Source organism: Chelonia mydas, chromosome 21 (assembly GCF_015237465.2).
Source record: "Chelonia mydas isolate rCheMyd1 chromosome 21, rCheMyd1.pri.v2, whole genome shotgun sequence".
Classification (NCBI taxonomy): domain Eukaryota; kingdom Metazoa; phylum Chordata; order Testudines; family Cheloniidae; genus Chelonia; species Chelonia mydas.
Window position 1 is genome coordinate 4917189 of NC_051261.2, and position 24031 is coordinate 4941219.

General features: G+C 45.2%; 1 protein-coding gene across 2 annotated transcripts in view; it reads left to right on the forward strand.

The window, feature by feature from the left end:
• Positions 1-5456, forward strand: part of CD34 (CD34 molecule) — a 32181-nt gene extending 26725 nt beyond the window's left edge. For both annotated transcript variants that reach the window (XM_007071327.4, XM_043533513.1), the window contains exons 7-8: positions 544-708; positions 2740-5456. In XM_007071327.4, the coding sequence (XP_007071389.2) occupies positions 544-708; positions 2740-2931 (357 nt within the window). In that variant the 3' untranslated portion in view covers positions 2932-5456. The remainder of the gene's footprint in view (positions 1-543; positions 709-2739) is intronic.
• Positions 5457-24031: the final 18575 nt, after the last annotated feature.

Genomic DNA, 24031 nt, shown 5'->3' on the forward strand with positions numbered 1-24031 from the left:
CTATCATATCCCCCCTTAGTCGTCTCTTTTCCAAGCTGAAAAGTCCCCGTCTTATTAATCTCTCCTCTTATGGAAACCGTTCTATACCCCAGTCATTTTTGTTGCCCCTTTCTGAACCTTTTCCAATTCCAATAAAAGTTGTCAGTCTCAGCAGAGGGGCCAAGGACTGAATGCCCTGTGGATTTCTTTCCCCTAGAGTTGGTGCCTGCAGGTCACGGGTAAGGCACAGTGGTGGGGCAGTGTGGGGAAAGCTTGCACTGCTTTGGCCTGTGCTGTAGCTGACCTGGAGAAGGAGAATCTTGGGCTTGTGGGGCTTTCAGCCTGGCTCTAAAGCTCTGATTCAACTCCCACTGAAGCGAATGAGTTTCCATTGGTTTCCTTGGGAGATGGGTCAAGCCCTGTGTGTGTGTGTGTTTGTATATATAAAGAACTGGGGTGGAAGACAAAGTTGTGTCTTTAAAATATGGAGTGCTCTCAGCAGATGTTGTGCATGCACAAATTTCCTGTTTATGAGACTCTTGGCTCTGTTTGGTATATTTCCAGCTTGGAATAAAATCCCATACACTGGAGAGTCCTGGACTTCACCAGAACAGTCCCCGGAAGACACTGATTGCCTTGGTCACATCTGGACTCTTGCTGGCGTCTCTGAGTTTGGCTGGATACTTCCTTATGAAACGACGGAGTTGGAGCCCCAGGGGAGAGAGGCTGGTTAGTGCTTATAGCTGGCAAAACAAGAAGTAGAGAGAAACCAAAATACAGGAGGAATGCGGAGGAGGGAATGCAACAGATTCACAAGCTCTCTAAGGGAGTGACCCACTGCCAAAGACCTCTAAGTGCCACTAACAGTCTCTGTTTGGGGGGCGAGAGAGGCTCAGCTTATGTTCTGTACAAGTTGCCTGTAGCTTATGAATAGTGTGACAAGACGGCTTGTTGCTCTGAGTGCCACTACAGGCAGGCCGACAGGGAAACTGAAAACGTGGTGAGCCTGTGACTGACCCAGCCTGAGTGTGGTGAATGGGGAGATAAGAGAGGCATAAACAGCTGTGCTAGACCCCAAAGCATGAAGAGTGAAAGGAAATCTCTCTTCCTCTCTAATATTAAATATTCTCTGACCGTTCATTTGGGGATCACTATCCTTTGCTCCCTGTCACTTCTAGATCTAACACTTTCTTTTGCCTGGCGGTAAGAACTCACCTGGGAAGACTCCTCCAGAGACTCTGAAAGCATGTGAATTTGCCACTGAAAATGAAATACTTTTCTGCAATCATTACATTTAAAAATCAAAGTATACATCTAACTTGTATCTATGCTGTAATAAAGGTTGTTTCCCCCGCTTAACAAATGGGGATAATAAAGAACATCAAGAAAGAAAGAAAATATTTTCCTATACATATTTTTCCTCTTACAGATTTTGCTGAGTTCCGGGGGTTTCTTCTTTATCACTGATTTATGGAGACTTGAATATTTCTATGAAGTGCAGTCAGAGCATATTCATCTAGTTGCACATGTGCAGTTATACAGTGGGAGGCTAATAAAGTTCAGTATTCTGGGACGGATGCTGCCAAATGCATGAATGCAAATGACAGTGCATGTGTAGTAGATGATATGATCAGGGGCTTGGTAACAGGATACAGAGCTTGTCACCTCTAGGGCACTGGATCCAACCTCCTGGCCCAGCTTGGCAGTGACTGAAAGTCACTGGTATCTAACGGTGATTTGATGTTCCCTATGTTAAATAAGCCTGGGGGTCTTAATCCAGTTTCCAGTGGACAGGTGTCTCCATCACAAACACCACCATCACCACAGTTGATGGTTCAGCAAAGAAGCCAAAAAGTAAATTGGGCCATAGATCCTGAACTCCACTTATGTGTAAGAGATGTCCATTCCAGGGCAGGACTGAGGCATATTGGGAGGGGACTCTGTGGGTGGGAAGTTTGTCCTCCTGCTGCCTATGCTGTACATGGCTTTGTGGGCAAATAGAGGGCCTCAGACCCTGTCAGCCTGCATCTCCTTCCTGATACACTCTATTGTCAAGTGTACTTCACATACAGCCCCATGTCCCTGGCTCTTGCTGGCCTTACTGTCAGATCTGCTGCATTTAGGGCCTTCAGAGCTGTCACAGCAGAACAAGAGCAGTGGTCCATCTAGTCTGGTCTACAACGCTGTCTCGTAACCTTCTGCTTCAGAGGCAGGTGAAACCTGCCCCTGCTTCTTAATGCACTTGACAGTTGGATGGTAATAATATGTGTGTGTGTAGACCACCACAGGGGACCAAATTTAAGTTGTAAGAATGTGTGGCTTAAGCCCCTGCTATCTCATTACTGAAAGCTGCTTATCTGAGTTGCAGGCTGAAGATAAGAAAGGATATAAACCAAATGTTTCCTGCCTGACCCATGTGGAAAAGAGAGCTGGAGAAACCAGGGCTGGGTGTGCAAACTCCCAAGGAAGGCAGAGCCTGGGCCTGTTTATCTGAACAGCACAAAAACCAGCGTGTTCTGCTTTTTAGGTCATTGAGAAGAAATAACTCCCTGACTGGGCCTAACCCTTAGTACTGCAATGCCACAGTTAAGGCCTGTATCCTACCTCCTTCCTGTTGACAGAAGCTGGTATCCATGCCTGCTGCTATTATGCGCCATGAAGGTGTTCACAGCCTTGCAGCTCCTGCTTGGCATCTAAGCTGGTTGCTGTTCATCCTTTCCTTTTGCTAACTCTGCATTTGTTATCTATGTACCCATTTAGGATGAAGACCTCTACTACACTGACAACGGTAGCCAGGGAAACACAGTGGTCACCGTGGCCTCCCAAGAGCAGTCCGAGCCTCAGGAGAAGCCAAATCACAACAGAGGGGCTCAGAAGAATGGGACTGGACAGGCATCCTCAAAAAATGGACATTCAGCCAAGCAGCACATTGTTGCTGACACTGAATTGTGAAACGTGCCAGGGTGACTGCCTTATTATCATGGTTTGAAGCGGGGGTGGGGGGTGGGGGAGAAGAGACAGGAGCAGGGGGTAAGGGAGAGATTATCCCTTGGATGGCTGGGAAAATGTAACCCTTTTTTATCTGAAGAACTCCAAAGTCCCACTCTAAAGCACACTAAACCCCAGAGCTAATGTAGCACTGTGCTGTACGGTGTTGAACTATCCTACCAAGGTGCTTCTAGGGGCTAATACAGGGCTAGGGTTGTGGGCTAGGGTTCTTTGCTCTTCCTTTAGCAGAAGAGAATGGGATGTGATCAGCAGTCAAACCACCCAAGCAAGGGGTGGGGACGATATTTGGAAATTCAGAGCTATGTCAGCTTTGTAAGAAATTGGCTTGATACTGATTTTACTTGGAAGGGAAGGGAGCAGGGAGAGGGCTTAATCCTTCATGAGCCAATGGAGCATTTTACTGTCTCTTGTTAAAGACACATGCTATTAACCTAGCTTCCAGGCCTCCAAGTGGAGAATCAGGTGCTGTCTGCGTAAGAGACACTTCCAAAAAGTGGGGAAATGGCCTTCCCTTACTATCCTCTGAACTACAAAAGTGAATGCCCCAAAACTGCAAGTCCCACCCATTTACCACCCCTCTGGTTCTGTGCTCTCATTGTTATATTTAAAAAAAAAAAAAAAAAAGTGTCATATAGCAACTGAATTGCTTCTAATGAGATATGGGCTCAAGCCAGAAAAACCTGGATCCAGATTACAAACAACTCCAAATTCCAGCAGGGGCTTGGGCCCATTACAATATATGGATCTGGGTTCTGATTACCATCACCTCCGAAGCTGTAATGTCTTTCGCTGTGATGGTTTGGTTTAGCCTCATCTTTGTATTTAAGTGCAGCCTTTTCCTCTCTCAGCAACATGAGTAAGTGAATGACCCTTCTTGTGCTTTATAACCTCTCAATGTTTAATGCTCTTGTGGAACTTGTATGTAAAGCTTTCCAGGTGTAGTTTGGTGCTGAGATGTGAATAGACTTGGAGTTGAATTACTATTCCCTCCCCCCACAGCATATGTGTAGTTGTTTTGCAGTGAACCCTCTGGTGTCTGGCTCCCATAGACTGGAGGCATTAGTTGAAGGTGAAGGGAGTGATCAATCCGTGTGTGGGTGTACAAGAGCATATGACACTGCTCTAGATAACGCACCCCACTCCAAGTGCTTGCAACAGTACTGTCAAGCCATGTGGAAGGAGCTGGCATTGTTACCCAACATGAGGCCTTGGAAATATGTAGATATCAAAGACTTCCTAAAAGAATCGAAAAAATTGTCATACAGGAAAGAAACCTCAGTCCTGCTTTTGATGTTTGGCCTTCCCTAGTAATAGGGGGTTGTACTAAAACAAACAAACAAACAAAACATACAGGGGAAAGATTTTCACTTTCAAGAACAAAGAAAAGGCCTCTCAGCAAGCACGAAGTTTTAAGGCCAGGAGCAATCTCTACCTCCTCATGAGCTTGAGATTGTTCTCTTGGAAAAAGTGGTTTAAGCCAAGCCCATTCTGCGTGGGTCAGGAGTCACATATCATTCAGTAAAGAGTGAAGTCCAACAGACCTACTTATGTCTGGATTCACTTTGTAGGATGGAGCCAGTCCCCGTGAACATTTGCTGCCTGTAGCCTTTGTGGCTCCTAGTCTCCTGACTGAGCAAGCCACAGTTTGGCTAGCTGCAGGTAGAGACCTCTATAAGCATGTCACCTGGAGCCTCTATCAGTGGGACCAGTATTATTATAGCAGCTACAGCCCTGTCCTGGGCACAGCCTTGCGGGATGGGGGAGCACGTATATGTAAAGGGAAAAGAAATTTAATTGAAGAAAGGGGACTGGCTGGCTCAGAGGCTTTCACCTCTATGTCACGGATTCCAATGAAGCCCAGGTTGGTGGTTGACCAGAGACATTGCTATATGATCCATGTATTGGTGGCCCGTATACAATGAGTAGGGGACTCGTAGTACAGTGAGTAGAGGACACACCATCACCATTGGCATTAACAGACTCCATTCTTGGCAGCTTCAGCACTGGGGCTGAAGACTAATAGGCCTGGAAAACTGACATACCCTCTCGCTACTAAATGTTATTGCCATTCCTTGTCAAGACTGAGACACACAGGTGTCTAGGATGTGGCGAAGGGCTGCTTTGTGCCTGACTCATAGTATGCTTAGCAAGAAGGATTTAAATTTAAATTTCAAGTTCTGTCAATCAGGCCCTTTTCACCAGCACTGAAGTCATGTAAAAATACAAAAACTATTGATTTTAAATTTTGTTTTCTTTTTTTACAAACAGATCTGTAAATACTGTCCGTAAAAAGAGCTGAGAATTGAACCCAGCTTTTCTGTTGTATTCTTGAAACAATGGACTGTTTATTCCATTGGCAACTGTGTCTGGCTCAGTTAACTGCCTGGACAAAGAAAGGAATGTACTGCCCTCTGAGAAGTTGCTTTCCCGTAGAAATAGCATAAGTAAAAGATGTTTCTTATTCTTTGCTTGCTTGCACACTCTCTTTCTTTCAGCAAATGGATTCAGAGCAAGTGAAAAACATGTATCATATGTTCAAAAAATCCTTCCCCTGAATTAAACTCTCACACCCTCTTAATGGTTGATTATCTGCTGTCCACAATGCACATATTATTCCTTGATAAATGTCTTAGGCCTGGATGCTGCAAGCTGATCCACCGGGGCACCCCTTTGACTTGCAGGGCTTTAGATCGGAGTCGGATTTAATTGCACCTCTCTGTGTTTTGCTAAGGATTAATTTCAGGCTGCATAAAGGTGGCCTTTTCCATTAATATTATTTGAAATATGGCACTGCCCAGAGGCTCCAGCTGAGATTACGGCCCCATCATGCTGGGCACTATACAATAATTGGAAACAATACCGGCCTCAGAGAGTTTACATTCTAAATAAGCAAGACAGATAAAGGGTTGGAAGGGAAACTGAGGTACAGAGCAATGCAATGATTTGTCCAAGAGTCACCCAGCAGGTCAGTGATAGAGCCAGGATAAAATCCATGGCTCCTGATTCCTTGGTCCCCAAGACCAAGCTGTCCTGATCTGCATGCGAAACGTGTAGATCATCGTGTTTCATTATCCAAATGTACACTTTATCCCAGAAAGCAGGGGTCTCCTATGTGCATTTTTCAGTTACAAAGAATATGGATGTATTTGTGCTGAGAAATCATCATATCTGTGAGAGAAATGCAAAGCTAGAGAAAATCTTTTGTAACACCGGGCCTAAGGCCACACATGGGTGAGTCAGCAATCTTTGCTGCTTATCCTGCTTGGGGAATAAAGAACATAGCTTCCAGCCGATCCTGTAACCCTTAAGTATCTGCTGACCTGTATAAAATTATGCATGTCGCATTGTCTTCAGCTGCATTAAGTAATTCCCATGTTTCAGTTTTGAAGGATTGGGGCCCTAAATGGGTAAGGAGACATTAGTTTTTTAAAGCTTTCCCGTGCAGAAAAACCAGCTCATGGGCTGATGGAAAACCTATTTGATGAGCTGCAGTGGTGCTTTTTGAGGTATTTGGGTACAGAGGCCTGCCCCAGCACTGGCAGACAAGGAGTTAATCTCTGCTAGGCTGTGCTGCTGACCAGAAACAGGTGGAATCGGTTGTGATAATGAGGTGAAGCTGCTGCCTGAGGAACTCAGTGCAGGGCTCCTAGCCTGAATGAGCCTTTTGGTTTAAAACATTCTTCAACTTTGTTTATTTCTGGACCGCTTCACCCAAAGGATCCTGATAACAAAATGTACGGTGCGCAGGCTCTCCTGGTAGAGGGCTCTAGCAGCTCACACAGGGTGTAGGCTGCAAAATCTTCGTTTCTCCCCCTCTGCTCTTTGCACAGCAATAAGCCCAGCCCAACAGCTTCTAAAACTCTCCATGTTGTGTCTGCACCAGAAGCGTTGCTAGGACTGGTTCCACTTTACCCAGCTTTGACCAGCAGTGAAGATGGCTCCTCTGTGCCCATGTATGGCTGGAGCAAGACAGTAACTCTGAGAAAAGAAGAACTGCTGGTGAGTCCCAACCCAGTGACTTGCCCCACAGCTGAAATTCTCTCTCACTCTCTCTCTGCTGCATGTGGGGCATGGTACAGAGGAAGGACAGGAGTGACAGAGTGTCTGCTCACAAAAAGCTGAATTTCAAAGGAAAGGTAAGAACAGGCTGTACCCCAGCCCACAGTGTTATGCCAGTGGGGCTACCATGGCTGTTGCTGAACTAACAGGGTAGGAACAAATCACAGGTGCTCTTGCCCAATATCACCACACAGCATAAGCATGCCTAGAGTGTGAGCTTCACTTTTGGAATCTCCCCAAAGGGTGTGGAGCAAATAGCACTGTGTATCCCTGCATAGATAAGACACTGTGGCAACTCTCTCTGCCAGGCCCTAGAAGCTTTTCCTTCGTAGAGCCTAGTTCTTTGGGTTCATGGAGGATGGGTGGTTAGAGCAAAGGAACGGGCAGTCCGGACTCTGGGGTTTTATTTGTGGTTGTGCCTCTAACTTGTTGTACACGGTAGGCTTTGGTTAACCTTTCCCTTCCTGTTTGCTCATCTCTGATGCGGATGCTATAATATCCGGAGCAGAGGGGTGCCCGGAGAGTCTGGCATATGCATTGACTGAAAGGTGCTACAGAAATGTGTAGCATATTACTATCTAAACCATCTGCATGGACTTGTGAAAGCTCGAGATTCGAAAGGCCTATAGGGCCACCCAATCCATCTTCCTGCCAGTGAGGTGTTGCTCCCTACTGCACATTTCCCAGTGCCCTGTCTAGTTTTAAAATGGGCAACCTTTCATATTCTGTAGTGGCAACAACCAGGGGTGAATTGGACAAGTAGTCTCTTGTCTAACAAATCTGATTTTGATGCTGGTTGCTGGACAGTGCTAATGCTGCTAATTTCTGTTAATTAGATATGTTAAGTAACTTTATTTCCCCCTCCTTTCCCCATCCCCATCAACCAGTTTCTTTTTTGATCAACTGGTAAAAACACAGGTTTCCCTTGAAAAATGTTTACCTAGCTCTGTGCCTTGGTCTCTGGGGCCAGAATAAATGGCTCAATGTTGAACTGAGGCATTAGCAATGTTATCTAAATAGATTATGGCTTTGACTCAGACCAACAAAAGCAAAGCATTTCAGAGTTAAGACATCTCTCCGTGAGTTGCTTACTGGTGCCTCGCTGTCTGCAGGAGCCTGGGAAAAATGATCACCTGTACCCTCTCAGCCTGCTGCATTGTTCAGGCTCAGCCAGGGGAGCTCAGAGCATAGACTGTTTTAAATATGGAAGGTGAAAATACAACTCTTGTTCCTTTTTACATGTTGGTGAGACAGGAAAAGTCCCTAGGTAAATGTTACGGGGATTTGTTGTGGGAATGCCAGTGGATCCTCAACTCTAAAGATGGTGCTGCAGCCTCTCAGTGGAGAACAGGAAAGGTCTGGAGCGGGAGTGCTGCTTAGTGGATAGAGTGCGCACAAGGCTGGATGGGACCTAGACTACCTGGGTTCTGTTTCCAGCTTGGTGCAGGCCTGCTGGATGACCTTATGCAAGTCACTTCCCCTATCTGTTCCTCAGTTTCCCCCTCAGTAAAATGGAGATAATGATACTGACCTCCTTGAGATCTGCTGGCAAAAAGCACGAAATAAGAGGGAGGTTATTCTATTTAGTATTCCAGTGACTCCAAAATCTTCATTGCCCAAAGCTTTGCATTTGCGTGAGGGCAGTGCTGTCCTGTGGTCAGAACATCGGAAGGGCAACCCAGACTTCCGAATGGCTATCTCTAGTGCTGCCACTGCCTTGCACAGTGACCTTGGGCACGTAACTTTTTCTGCAGCTAACCTGGGTGTTAGAAGATCAGGTAAACCCTGATCTTTAGACCCTTTGTGTTAGAGTGGGAGCTGTGCACACACAAGGGACTCAATAGGAGTTATTTAAGCCATTTATAGTGATCTTGTTTCTTCAGTTTAACCCTCTCCCCACATCCCAGCATGGGTGAGTTACATTCACGCTGAAAAGCAAGGCCTAGGAAGCAGGAAGGATGGTCCTGCGGTTGAAACACAGGACTCAGGAGGTCCGGGTTCTATTCCAAACTCTATCACAGGCGTCCTATATGACTTGGGCAAGTCACTTATTTTCTCCGGGCCTCAGTTCCACTTCCCTGTGTCTCCAGGACAGGATCTGTCTCTTGCTATGTGTAAGTACGCTGCTTAGCAGAATGGGCCTCTGATCTTGGGGCCTCTAGCTGCTACCCTCATTCTAACAATGAATGCTGCCAGTAGTAACGCCCTTTTAGCTTCTCTGCAGTTCTTGGTTCTCTGATCTCCTGCAGTAATGAATCCTGCAGATAAAATATATGCAGGAAAACTGAATTGCTTTCCCAGATTTGGGCTCTGTCTTCTACAGGACACAAGGAAATCTCTCTTATAGACACTCTAGATATGTTATAGAGCAGCTGATTTTTTGAATGAGCTTGTGCCACATGCCCCGATGTGTCTGAGATGTAATCGATACGGGGTGCGTTTCTCAGATACCAGGACACCACCTGCAGCCAAGCTGAGACAACAAAACCATAGAGTAAATTGCACTGGCAAAATAAAAGCCTTCCTCAAAGTAGCCAAGACCAAAGGAACTGCAGATCACAGGGGAAGTGGGGGTGCAAACCTGCAGCGAGGTCCAGGCCAGAAAAGGCTGTGCTTGGAGCTTCTGGACGTTTTTTCTGTGTGTGTAAACATAGGCAGGTCCCATTCAAGCCAAACAAAGGCTCTGTTATTCCTTCCTTATCTAATGACGTAGGTTCCTTCCTTGCAGATCCCTTCTCAAGCTCTTATTTTTGAGAACACTGTTGCCAATAACAATTTAACCACCCGCAGCCTCCAGCAATCCGTTGCTGACTGAAAGTCAGGGTTGCCAGGTGTCCAGTTTTTGACCAGAATGCCCAGTCGAAAAGGGACCCCGGTGGCTACGGTCAGCAGTGCTGACTGGGCCTCTAAAAGTCCGGACGGCGACGCAGTGGGACTAAGGCAGCCTCCTTGCCTGCCCTGTCTCCACGCAGCTCCGGAAGCAGCCAGCATGTCCCCCTCCGGCTCCTAGGCGCAGGAGCGGCCAGCGAGGCTCTATGCGCTGCCCCCGAGGGCTGGCTCTGCAGCTCCCATTGGCCAAGAACTGCGGCCAATGGGAGCTGCGGGGGTGGTGCCTGCAGCCGGGGCCCTACACAGACATGCCAGCCAGTTCCGGGAGCCGCCTGAGATAAGTGCTGCCTGACTGGAGCTCTCATCCCCTCTTGTGCCCGAACCCCCTCCCACACCCTGAACCCTAATTTCTGGCCCTGCCCTGGAGCCTGCACCCCCAGCTGGCGGCCTCACCCCAGAGCCCCCACCCACACCCTAACCCCCTGCCCCAGCCTGGAGCCCCCTCCTGCACCCCAGCCCCCTCATTTCTGGCCCCACCCCAGAGCCTGTACCCCTAGCTGGAGCCATCACACCCTCCTGCACCCCAACCCCCTGCCCCTGCCCAGTGAAAGTGAGTGAGGGTGGGGGAGAGTGAGCCACCGAGGGAGGGGGGGATGGAGTGAGCGGGGTGTGGCCTTGGAGAAGGGGCAGGGCATGGGTGTTTGGTTTTGTGCTGTTGAGGGTGTGTGTCATGAACACAACCCCATAGTTCCTTTAATACTAAAATCATCCCCTTCCGCTGTTCAAAATACCAGAGCTAGGTTCTTTCCCTTAATCGAAGGGGCAGCAACATGGTATGACATTTGTAAATGCGCATGCTAAGGCAAGGTGAACTGAATGGCATGCTGCAGTGCTGTTTGTTTTACACACACACACACACACACACACACGCCTACAGTGTCAAATAATTTATGGGACTCCTTGCCTTCCCCTTAGGCAGGAGGGCGTTGGCTGCATTTCGAGGCAGGACATCGGGTTAGATGGAACAAGGGTGTGATCCAATATTTGCAACGCTTTAAGTTGTAGCAGCATATCCAGTAATACTTGGCTGTTATGCGTTGCTTAACAACTGAATAATAGCAATACCTAGCCCCTGCATGGTGCTTTTCATCAGCAGATCTCAGAGCATTGTAGAAAGGGGATCGGTATAATTAGTCTCATTTTACAGATGGGGAAACTTAAATGCACTTTAGCAAATCCCCACCCATGGTTGTTAGCTGGTAGTGGACATGGATGGGACCACCCACTCCAAAGCATAAGCCTCAATTACTTGAACCAAAGGAATAATGTCCCTTAGCTGGCAGGAATAATGTGCCCTTATCTGTGGTGTTAATTGCGGTATTGCGATTTTGGGGTGATTTTTCACTTGTCTGAGGTAAACATGATGCAAGGCACCAGCTCAGGAATTTTCCCTTATTCAAAATGGCCGCCCTCGGCCATTACTGGCAACAGGGCTGAAGCCAGCAACATGGCTGCCATTTCCCTCTCTGTCTCTTGCAGAGGCAGGCAGGCTGCCCTTAATAAAGATGGCTAGTGTCAATGTGCTTGAAAGCCACGTCCCCAGGCAACATGGCTGCCAGCCACTGTATGGTTCTTGGGACTGGACAGGACTCAGGGACTGTGAGGAGCAGCAGAGACCCTATGAAAGGTGGCTGGGGAGAATGAGGGGGAGTAGGCACTGGGGCTGTGGGAGGTAGGAGGGAGGCTGAAGGGGCAGGTTGGGGGATGTGGGAGGCTGAAAGGGGCAGGGGGATATGGGGGCAGGTGGGAGTGTGTAGGGGATTTGAGGGCTTGGGGGAGGCTGAGGAGAGGTGCAGAGGGTGTTGGGTGCAGGCTGGTGGGGGATGTGTGCAGCAGGATGTGGGGGCAAGAAGGAGGCAATAGAATGGGAGCTCCCCCAACCTGGGGTGGGTGGTGGATAAAGGGAGATGGTGCTGTCCTGTCTGGGGAAGGTGAGGGAGTCATGAGCGTAATGGGAAATGGATGGCATTTCCCTTGTCTGTGGGGTGAGGAGAAGGCAAGTGCCGTCTCCTTCTGAGAGGTTGGGGAGAGGCGTGCATTTTGTGTGTGCATTAAAGGGTGACATTTCAACCTGAAATTTTCCTATGCACACACTGCCGGAAGAGGAGAGTGGAGTTAAAAGTCAAAAGAGAGACCAAACAATAAGGCTTGTTGGTGATTTTAAAATCTCATGGGTTGTGGGGCCAATCTCATGATTTTGGGGCTCTAAGTCATGGTTTTGATCTCGAAGATTGCTGTACTGTAGTCTTGCATTCAGCCTGTCTCAGCGTCCTGGGTCTCTGTCATCTCAGCATTATCCTTTCTGTGGACCAACAATTGCAGTGGGACATAAAACACATAATAAGTATATCACATAAATATTAACTGGGATGGAGCAAGGAGACTTTAGTTAAGCAAGCATTACTACTTCCACTTTAACTGAGGCATTGTTTAAATTATTTGCTTGTTGTTGCAAAGGGCATTGTTGGCAGACCTGGGGTTAGAAGTCTTGGTTCCTGGCACTCCCTTTTATCCTTATGAGCTGGCCACAGTCTTGGCTGACACACCAGGGAGTGAATTAGAGTTCTCCAGAGCGAACAGCATGAACTGCTACAGCTTGAGCTAAAGAGCCAACATGCTGTAGCTGGCACTGTAACAGATTCGTGTCCTCTCCTCTGTGGATCTGCCATAAAGGGAAACTTGTAACACACACACTCCCTAGTGGGTTAAACTTAAACTATGTGTCCTGTTAAATAGGCCTGATCTCAACTGTTGGAGCCCATGGTGTCTTTCCATGGGCTTTAATGGGCTTTAGGTTGGGCTCTACCATTCTTTTGTCAATTAAGGGTAGTGGAGGTTATATGCAAAAGGGCTCCCTGACAGGGTGCAGGGTAAGAACAGTGTGTGCGTGTGAGAGACTGACAGAATGGTGTCTTGCATTCTCTCCAGCCTGGAACTCATTAATGTAGCCACAAACAACCCTCCCCTGGCTGGTGTGTGCAGGGGTATGAGATTTCCCTTAAGAAAATAACAAGCTGATTGTAAATGTTTCCATGCTGCCTGCAATCCTTGTTCTGGCCTTATCTTAAAGCTCCATTCAGTTCTGCCCACCCACAGAGTGAATGGCTGAAATGAGTTGAAGTTTTTACTGCCTTTTGGCAAGAAGAGCTGACACCTAACTTAAAAACAGAGTTTCTCGTTTCTCAGCTCTCTCTGGCTTCTCTGCTCCTCCACTTTCCACTGTTCTTGTGAACTATTGCCCATGGGTCCTAACTTCACCCTTCACCAGTCCCAAGTGGGATGGGATGTGAGGATGGGACCTTTGTTTATGCTCCATCAGATTCTAAGATGAAGGGCACCTTTTTCGGGACATGTGATATTAACTATTGGGTCTTGATCTCGGGCTCAGTTGTGAGAGTGGGATCGGGTCTCTCATTTTGCACCTGGAGATCCACAAGTAATTCCCAGATCTGCCTCTCACAATGGAGCTAATATCTCAGTGCTAGAAAGCGCCAGACCCTTTGCTTGGCAGCTGAAGGCTACGTGGCAGTGTCCACATGGCTGGTACACATTGTTTTTCCCTCCGATACCGATGTGGCATGAGAGCTCATCCTGCAGCAGATGTTCTGGTGGCCTGTCTCAGCTGGTCCCTCATAAGCTGTTTCAACCTCAGCCCCTTCTGTGAGTGCCCAATTAAAAGCACTTGGGCATTTGGAACACTGGGACCCTTGATGTGAATTTGGGGGAGGATGGTTTCAGATGCAATAATGTAGGGACTCAAGAGAACTGAAGCTCATTTATTGCGTCAGCTACATGCCAGTCAGTCCGCTAGGCAATGAAGGTGCTAAAGTGGGGTGCAGTAATTCCGTGTAGGGGAAAATACCCCAACATGAAGGGGTGTGTTGCGATTGAGGTATGAGGTTGGAGGTCTTCAGTCTGGCCTCAATCAGCTGAGTGTACCTCTCACCATCACATGGTCCAGAGAAGTTTAATAACTTTATAAAATGCACTGTAGCTATAAGCTGTTAATCAGCTGCCACGTTCCAGCCCGAAGTGGCTGCATTTCAGTAATGGGTGAAGTGATCAATTGTACAACTTGCAGAGAAAGAGTTACAATGTGCAAATGTGGATTAGAGTTCTGATTCAAAGTTTTTGAGGAATCATATTGGCTCACCTATTAGAGAGAAAAGATCAGGTCAGTTGCTAAACTTCCCTAAGTTTCAGGGTGGAGGGTATCTGTGGATTTGCTCCTGAATCACCTTTAATTAAAAGCAAAGTATTTTTGGACATTTCTTCCTGAAGGGCGCTGTATAAACATAGAATTTATACATTCTCGTTTACAGCAAGCTGCTTTTCAGTGGCCTTCAAAAAGATGCAATAGAACACGGGTTCTCAAACTTCTGACAACAAAAATTACTACACAACCCGAGGGGGGACGGGGGACTGAAGCCTGAGCCCACCCAAGCCCTGCCACCCGGGGTGGGAAGCCAAAGCTCAAAGGCTTCAGCCCCAGGCAGGGGGCCTGTAACCTGAGCCCTGCTGTCCAGGTGGTGGGCCTCAGGCTTTGACTTCCACCCCAGGCCCCAGTAAGTCTAAAGCCAGCCCTGGGGACCCCATTAAAATGGGGTCGTGACCCATTTGGGGGTCCTGACCCACACTTTGAGAACCACTGTAATAGAATATCAGCAGCAGCCCCAGTTTGCTATCTGTTGAGTGATGCTAAAATTTCAGTGGTCTATTCAAGCCCCGGCATCTCTGATGCCCACGAAGTTGCCATTTAGTGCCAGTCCTGCAGGTGGCAAGTATGATGTGGACACATCTCCTTTAGGCATTGGGTCATCTGGTAATTTCACACTGAGCCATCAGAGAGGATGGACTTGAGTTCAGTGCCAAATTCATTTGTAAAGCCCGAGAAAGAAGAAAGAGGATGTGTAAATACTAAGGTTTAGATTTTCAAAGCCATCTAGAGTACAGCTGGCTTACAATTTCTGTCAGAACATTTTCTTGACCAAAAAAAAAAAGTTTTTTGACTAAATGGGAATTTTCATTAGGAAATGTCTGTTTATCATTTTAGAAAATTGCCAAAAAGTTTTGGTTTTGAACCACAGTTTTTCTTTTGTCATTTATCAAAATTAGAAGTTTTCTGATTTTTGTTTTTTATGACACCCCCGCACACCCCAAATTCTTTGAAAAATTTCAGTGCAAATGACAAACATTCTTGTTTCTTTGCATTTTTTTTAATGGAAATACAATGGAAATTTTAGATACACATCACCTTGTTAATTGTAATCGCAGGTATGTGTCTAAAGTCCCTAGAATACATTGGAAATCTCAACCTAAGTTATTATACTTATTCACTGTATCATGTGCATCATCTCTTTTGTGCTTAGAAATGCAGTTGAATTAATTTCCCTAGATAATCAGCTACCTAAAATAAAATGGATGATGGTTCAGAGGTCCATGTACCCTTGGAGCATGAGTAGCTCAGGATGGAATATGTGTAACAGGGCTGCCACCTGCTGGTTTTACTTGGCTAATACAGATTTAATACTTTGCTTCCGGATACAATATTTATACAGGGCTGTGACCCCCATCAGAAGCAATTTGAGTTTCTTGTAGTGGTCGTTGATTGGGGATATGCTGTTAAATTTCAGTGACCATAGCAACCGATCCAAAAGATGTCTCTCTAATGTTAGAAACATTAAAATATGTGATAAGCACAGGGACCTTAGTGACTCACACGACAGGAATTGGGGAACATTCAAATGAGGGGTCCACTAATGCAACAATCCTCTTCTTGTTTGCTTGTAAAGCTTCTCTTTCCCCAAAATTGGTGTGTGACTTGGGAGTGAGTACAATCTGGAGACCAGAACTGGACAGAGCAAATGGTACTCCAGGGGTCAAATCCTGTCCTGACTGAAGTTGAGGGCCATTGACTTGAACAAGGCCTGGATTTCACCCTCTAGTCTCAGAGACTGACGCTGTGTGACACTGGGCAAGTCATTTAACCTCTGAGGTAGCAGTACCTGCCTCGTATGGCTTCCAGATAGTCAGTCTAAGTTTTCCTTTGCTTGTGTCATTCTCCTATTGAGTTTTATTCTCCATGGACAAAACCAGTTCTCCTGACTCTTTAGGGTGAAAACCTGGCCCTAGTGAAGTCAATGGGACTTTTCCTACTGATTTCATTAAGGCCAGGAATACCCTCAGTGTATATAACCTTCAATTATAGAATGTTTGTATATGTCCTATACTCTCAGGGATCCTTGCGCCTTTTGCTCAAAGTGAAATACACACTCACATAAAAGAAGGGTGACAAACCTAAGGTGAATGGAAACTCTAATGGTGCCAAAAAGAAAAGTTAAACTAGCAAAGGTTGAGTTGTTCTCTGGCTTGGGGAAATTTTTCCCTTCTTGGAAGCCTGGAAGTAAAAGTAAGCTTGAACAATTTCGTCATTGAATCCCCCTTTATCCTACCCAATGGTATTCTTAGGTCTGTAATATTGTGTTTATATAGAGTCATCCAACAACCTGTTTAGTATCTAAATGGACAGAATCATGTTTACCATAATTGATCATTGGCAGCATTCAAAAATGGGTTTCTTTTCCCATTCTCCTCCTTTTCTTAACTGTTGGACAAGCACAGGGTGCAGTGTGTCATGTGTATGTGTGTAATAAATCTACCTACAATTATATATTCCCCTCTATTTTCCAGGTAAAGACAAAAACATTTGTGTGGGGTTTTCAGAAATATTATATTTAAAATTGTTTTCATTGTCTGCCTGTTACAAGAGTTTTAATTCTAGCTCTTTAATCTTAGACTGCAAATCTATTTCATTTGCTGGTGCTTTGATTTGTGTTAGCAGAGGTAAATGAGATTATCTGTCCCTTGAGATAAGCTTTCAAAAATGAGAGCTGAGAAACTGGTTTCTACAAACATGTTAATACGGCCTCAATTTAAATCTGGGAATGAAAACATATGTAAAGGCTCATTCTTCTTCAAGTGATTGTCCGTATGTGTATTGCACCTGTGTATTCTGCATGTGGGATATGCATATGCGCCATGTGCCTGTGTCTGGAATTTTTTTGCAAGCAGTGTCCTTTGGCCTACACATGTGTCATAGCTCTACTTGTACTCCAAGGGAATTAAAGGTGGTGCAGGCCAATGCCTCTCCCTTTCCTTCTTACGGCTGCATAGCTCTGAGTCGGAATCTTCAGTATCCTCAGCTCCCTTTTTGCTGTATCATTGCTGTAAGATACTGTATATACGTAGTTTTAGTTGTCTTGATAGTATAGTCTTCATAGAATATTTAGAAATTGTTGTCCCATTTTCTTCCCCACCCAGGGACTTTTAACGCCTGAGAAGACTGAGATTATGCCCAGGTTCAAAAATTGTGTTTCCCGCCCTTGCTCCTTTTCGGTGAGTGACGAACATCAATGCTGCCCTCTGCTGCCTTGGTGAGGCACATATTTCTGCTGAGTGCAGCATCTGCTGCTCTTCCTCCCCGAGAACTTGTGATGATTGGGAACTGAGACTCGGAAAACATCTCAGGAGAAGGCAATGAAACCCCAGTCGGATCCTGGCCGTAGACTCACTCCCATACATCAGTCTTACCATGCAGGCAGCGTCCCTCTGAACACAGACTTGGGAACATGGGCCTCACAGTAGTCTCTGCAGTATTAGACAAAGGGGCACGAGACAGGAGCCCCAGAAAATCAGTGTTCTGACCTCTGACCAGATACGATTGGCCAAGAGAAGGTGGTACCTACCTTGGGGTCTTCTTTTGCCCATTGATCCATCCTACTGGCAATACTGGGAGCCCTACCCTGGACACCCAGAATTGATTCAGGAGTCCTATTTGCCATTGCCCAGATAGCCGCACTCGGCCCCTTTGGAATGTTTGGAAGGGGAAGGTGTTCAAGAGCTGATGGTTCCGGGAGCAATCTTGTCATCTTCTCCGGATGAGGTGGTTACTCCATCTTCTCCGTTTCTGCCAGGTGGCTTTAAACAATATCTAAAGCTCATGCACAGGTTGGCTGCAAAGCTACAGAATCATCTTGAGGAAGTCCAGGAACCTCAGCACAGTTTACTAGATGTTCTGCAATCTTCCGGGTCCAGTTGAGTCGCTCTGCCCATCAATGATGCCATTGTGACCCAGCAAAGACAGTTTGGCACATTCCTGCTTCTCATTCTCCAGCCCCTAAGCGGGCCATGAAGTGGTACTCTGTTCTGTCCCAGAGGGCAGAGTTTTTGTTGTCTCACCCTCCGCCAAATTCCCTGGTGGTCTAGGCGGTAACAGAGCAGTCCAAACAATAGCGCCCAAAGGCTCTATGGCCAATCTATCTATGAACCTGACCTCTCTAATAGCCATAATGTGAGCCAGAAGAGTCAGTGAGCTGGGAGCACTCAAAACAGACATACCATATACTACGTTTTATAAAGAAAAGGTTGTATTATGACCCTACACTAGATTAGTTTCTAAAGTAGTTTCCGAGTTTCAGGAGAGTCAGGCAATTCACTTAGCAGTATTTTTTCCATGCTTCAGATAAAGAGAGATGGCTGCGTTCTCTAGATGTCTGAAAGGCTTTTATCTGCAAAGAACAAGGGATTTTAGAACGACACCTAGCTATTTGTTCCCATAGCAGAGCGATCCAGAGGTCAGGTTATATCAACACAGAGACTTTCAAAATGGATCTCTGGTTGTATTACCCTTTCTTACTAACTAGCTAATGTTCCCCTTCTGGAGGAGATGAGGGTTCATTCCACTAGAGGGCAAACTACTTTGGCTACATCTTTGTGTATGTGTGAGAGACTGACTCCCCCCCTCCCCGAGATATACATAGGGCAGCTACTTGGAACTCCTTGCATACGTTCACAGGATGAAATGCTGTGGTCCAGTTGTCGACTGTGAATACAGCTGTAGGAACAGCACTTCTACAGTCAGGTTTTGCTTCTGTGTCTTTGCACCCATCTCCTGTCTGACTACTGCTTGTTAATCTCCCACATGTGGAATTCACATAGGGATATCAGTTGAAGAAAGAGGTTACTTACCTATAACTGGAGGTTCATCAAGATGTGGTCCCTATCTGTATTCCACTACCCACCCTGTGCCCTCTCTGCTGAGGATTGTTTGAACTGTGGTAAGAATGGGAAACTGGAGAGATGTCAGCCCACACTGCTTTTTGTGCCCTTGGTTCGGAGCATGAGGAGAGTTACGATGAATGTGTGGGCCAACGGACACTGCTTGCAAAAAATTCTGGACTCGGGCATGTATTGCGCATATTTATCCCATCTGTGGAATACAGATAGGCATCACATGTCTCAAAGAACCTCCAGTTACAGGTAAGTAATCTCCATTTTAGCAGCATTAGGATAAGTTAGGCATCAAAGCTTTTATGTCAAAAGTAGCAGTGGTCAGATGACTGCAGACGGTTGCAAGTGGAAACGCTGTTTGTGTGTGTGTGTGTGTGGGGGGGGGGTTGTTTTCCACCTCCCTGACAGGCGGTAGCAAGTTGATGGGAGAATTCTCCTGTCAACCTAGCGCTGTCTGCACCAGGGGTTAGGTCGGTTTAACTGTGTTGCTCAGGGGTGTGGATTTTTTACAGTCCTGAGCAACGTAGTTACACTGACCTAATTTCCTAATGTAGACCAGGTTTTTGAGACTGAACAGACACATCTCCATCACTCGTTATCTCGTCTGAAACTTACATTGTTCTCTCAACCTTCCAGAAGTCCCTTGCGGCTGGTACTCTAGCAATGCAATTTCTTTCATTCTGTTTATAGTGGGTTTGACCTTTTCCCTTCAACTCAGTCACTGAGTCTCTGCAATCTCCTTCCCACCCCACTTTGGATCCTGTGGAGAAATTATTTAAAGGTGACCCACAAAGACAGAAAGAAGCGTCCCTTTTTGCTTCTTTACTGTATAAAAAGAAGGCCTGCAAAGGATTTTTTTTTTCCAGGCGGATTTTTTGCTTTGTTTTTTTACCTTAGAAATATCAGACATGTCTTGCCTCCCCTGCTTTTTTTTCTGAATGACTCCTTGGAGGACTAGAGACTAAATATATTAGGGCTCCCAGTGTTACTAACATCAATGGCAATGAACTAGCACTAACACATTTGAAAAAAATGTCCCTAGTGTAGATAGGGCTCTAAAGGATAAGTAGGCAACTTGATGAGAGATTTAAAAATAAAATGGCAGTTACATAAAACACATCATAACAGAGTTTGGTCAGGCTAACAGAATTAGATAGAACTAGAGCAGGATTTCCAAAGCATGTGTAGCCTATAGCGATAGGTTTTTGCTAGGTAACCAAATAGATGCTGTCAAGGAGCTCAACCAGGAATAACTTAAAACATCAGGGATAAAACCCTACAGATTGGAATTAAATCCTTGATTTCTACAAATTCTTTACCCATAATTCAGCAAACTAATCTCAACGTTATAACCTTGATGGCAAAAGTTACCTGAGACAGGTGTTTGCTGCAGGCAAAGTACAGAGTCGTAAATAAACTGGAGCCAACAAATATCAAGTTGTTTTGATTCTACATGGCAAAGTCATTTAGGTCCAGTGACTTCCCAGAATTTAATTTATCTATAACTCCTTAGTTTTTTCCCAGAGGACATGACTTTTCCTAGGCAATCTCTACCATCTGAGACTATACTGTTGAGATTGGTATGTTGCAAGGCAATTGACCCTTCCATATGCCCATCACAACCGCTTTAAAACTCCTCAAACTCTTGTAGCTATTAAATATATTTTAATTTTGTTCTGATAGGGCCTGAGCCAATTCTCACTGAAGGCAGTGAGAGTCCTTCCATTTATGAGTACAGTAGAACCTCAGTTACGAACACCTCGGGAATGGAGGTTGTTTGTAACTCAGAAATGTTCATAACTCTGAACAAAACGTTACGGTTCTTTCAAAAGTTTACAACTGAACAGTGGCTTAATACAGCTTTGAAACTTTACTATGCAGAATTAAAATGCTGTTTACCCTTTATTGTTTTAGTAGTTTATGTTTAATTGTTTTTTTGGGTTTTTTGTCTCTGCGGCTGCCTGATTGTGTACTTCTGGTTCCAAATGAGGTGTGTGGTTGACTGGTCAGTTTGCAACTCTTGAGGTTCTACCATATAACTCCATTAGCTGGCAGCACTAGTAGGCTCTTTTTGCTGTGGATTAGACACCGAAGAGCAGACTCACTCTTAGCCAGTGTGGTGGTATGGATAAAGTGAAATTCAGTTGACAGGGTAATCAAGCCAGCTCCTTTCATGAGCAGGAACTGCTCTAGAAGTCACCCAGGGAAAGTTCCTATTTTAACTCCATCCATCCATGCTCTTAAGCATTCCAGTATAGTCTAAAATGTGTCTAACGTTGGCATTTATGAAATTCACTCGAAGCACGGTCCTACTCTCACTGTGGAAAAATCTCCCATTCACTTAAAGTGGATTGGATCAGGTGCTTAGTTCTTATTACAGAAACTTAGCCTTGTGCTCATATCATGGAAATGGTTATAGGATATGTCTCTGTAGACTCTGTGTGCCTTTTATTTTCTAGTGCAAGATACCCTACAGGAACCTGCTGATGGATAGACACCTAATACATTCATTTTTACGTTCTATTTTTATTCTTGTAAATTAATTTGAGATGTTTCATTAACCTCACTTATACCTATTACCTATTTCTAGGTCTCTAACTTGGCACTTTTTCCCTACTTTTCAATATTTTTTTTTTTGGTTGTTTGTATCTTCCTGCTTTTCTTATCACCTGCCTGTCCCAGAGGCTAGTTCCTGCTTTGGCAACTTGCTAACACGTTGAAGATGATAAGATGTCTAATTAGTAGAGTAATTAGTGGTACAAGTTCTTAATAGCCAATTATAGGAAAATGATTCAGATACTTTTTTTGTTGTTGTGCAACATAATTTATGTTCTTTCTACTTATGCTAAAGGGAACGTACATTAAAGGTTTACGGTATTGTTGCATCATGAATAGAAATGTTTGTTTTTAAAGAAAAATAAATTAACAGATTTAGAAAAGAAGTTGCCTGTGTTGGAGGCAATACCGTTGAGCCATGGCATGCAGGAAGTAGGGCTGGGGTTTTCAGAGAATTCTCCAGGGGGAATTAAGGGCCGAGATTTTATTGAATTCAATAGGAGCTGGATACCTAACTTCATTGGGCTCTTTTTAAAATCCCCTCTCTAGTCTTGAGTATAAACAAACCTGGTATATCATCTTTGCGTTTAAGCACCAACCAAGTGAAACTAAGTACTCTGATTTCACAGTTCAAGCAGCATGAAAATGCAAATGCATAAAGCACAAATGACAAACAGTAAATTAGATTGGGTTGTATTTTTTGTTTTAATTATTTCAGATTCTAGAGTTTGTTGTGGTGTTTGTTGTAACAGTGCAGAAATCCAGTGCATAGTCCAGCCCAGCAACAGGTTACTGCATGGGGCAGGCTGGTCCAATTCAGATTAGTACGGGGCAGGCTGAAAAAATGCCTCATATGCGTGATTGCCTTGCTATTGACGGTGCATGCAAAGAACTCAGGGTGGAGGGTGGGGGCAGGTGCAATGGTCTCCCTCTTTAGGTCAGTACTGGCTGTTAACCTTCTCCTTCCTCCCTCCAGTTTATCCTCTGCAAAGGCTTGCTGCTGAAATGCAGTGAGTGCCCTTTGGTTGCTTCACAAAACTAGAGGCTGATGCTTCATTCTTCTTAGGCCAGTGCTGACTCCTCTGGGAAATTTCCACTGATCTCTCTGCTTCCATGTGCAATGCTTATGCTGTATCTTGAGCAGAGCAGCATTCAGCCACATCAGCATGTCTCCCTGCACTCAGCTATGCTGGCACCTATGCTTGTCATGAATGTAGGTGTGCATGCTAATGCATGCTTGGCCATGCCAGCCTGTGACGCCAGCTGTGAGGAGACCAATAAGTACCATGGGTACGTGTTCTATGTTAAGTGATACACCCATAGATGAATACTGTTCTCTAATACATAGCCACCCTTATGAAAATGATGCAGTAGGAATAACAGTAATACCTGGCTCTTGTATAACGCTTTTCATCAGTAGATCTCAAAGGTCTTCCCAATGTATTTATCCTCCCAACACCCTGTGAGGTTGGGAACTATTATCTCTGTTTTTACAGATGGGTAACTGAGGCAGAGGAATGGCAAGTGACTCACCTAAGGTCACCCAGGCAGTCTGTGCAGGGAATTGTATCTAGATTTCCCAAGTCCTAGGATAGTGCCCTAACCGCCGGGCCATCCTTCCTCTTGGTGTAGTGGACCTGGCACTCTGGGTTCACTTCCCAGCTCAGCCACAGACTGCCTGTGTGATATTGGGTAAACCACTATATCTACTCTGTGCCTCAGTTCCCCATCTGTAAACCGGGGGTGATAATGCTTCCCTACTATAAGGAACTGTGAGGAGAAATCCCATTAGTGGTTGACAAGTGGTTTGAGATCCACTGACATCCATCTTAATCAATAGATGAAACTTACAGAACTGAAGACAGTGGTAATCTTAGAAACAGAATTTTAAAATCAACGTTAAGAATCATGAATAGCCTGCTATCCCTGCTGTTGTTTTCTTTAGAATGGTTCCAGAATGAATTTAATTTTTTTATTCAATTCTAGAAGGCTTTGAGTAATTTCCTCAGAACCTTATGGATTTCAACTCTATTAAATTCTATGGGATTTACCCAGAAGGGCTTGCTCCTCTGTATGTAGACAGCCATATGTTCTTGTATGCATAACCCTACTCCTGGTATGACTCTATATACACCACAGTACTAGAGCAGAGCAAAATTCAAAATTTCCCATGCTACAGAATTATGACACTTAAACATTTGTTTTCATTCCCAATCAAGATGTTTTGCAGAATGGAAATTAAAAGAAAAATTCAGAAATATTGAAAAGTTTCAGGTTTCAGATTAGCAGCCCTGTTAGTCTGTATCCGTGAAAAGAAAAGAAGGACTTGTGGCACCTTAGAGACTAACAAATTTATTAGAGCATAAGCTTTCGTGAGCTACAGCTCACTTCATCGGATTCAACGTTTCAGAAATTGAAATTTTTCATTTTGGTTTATTGAACCGATCTTTTGAGCTAGCTCAATGTGAAA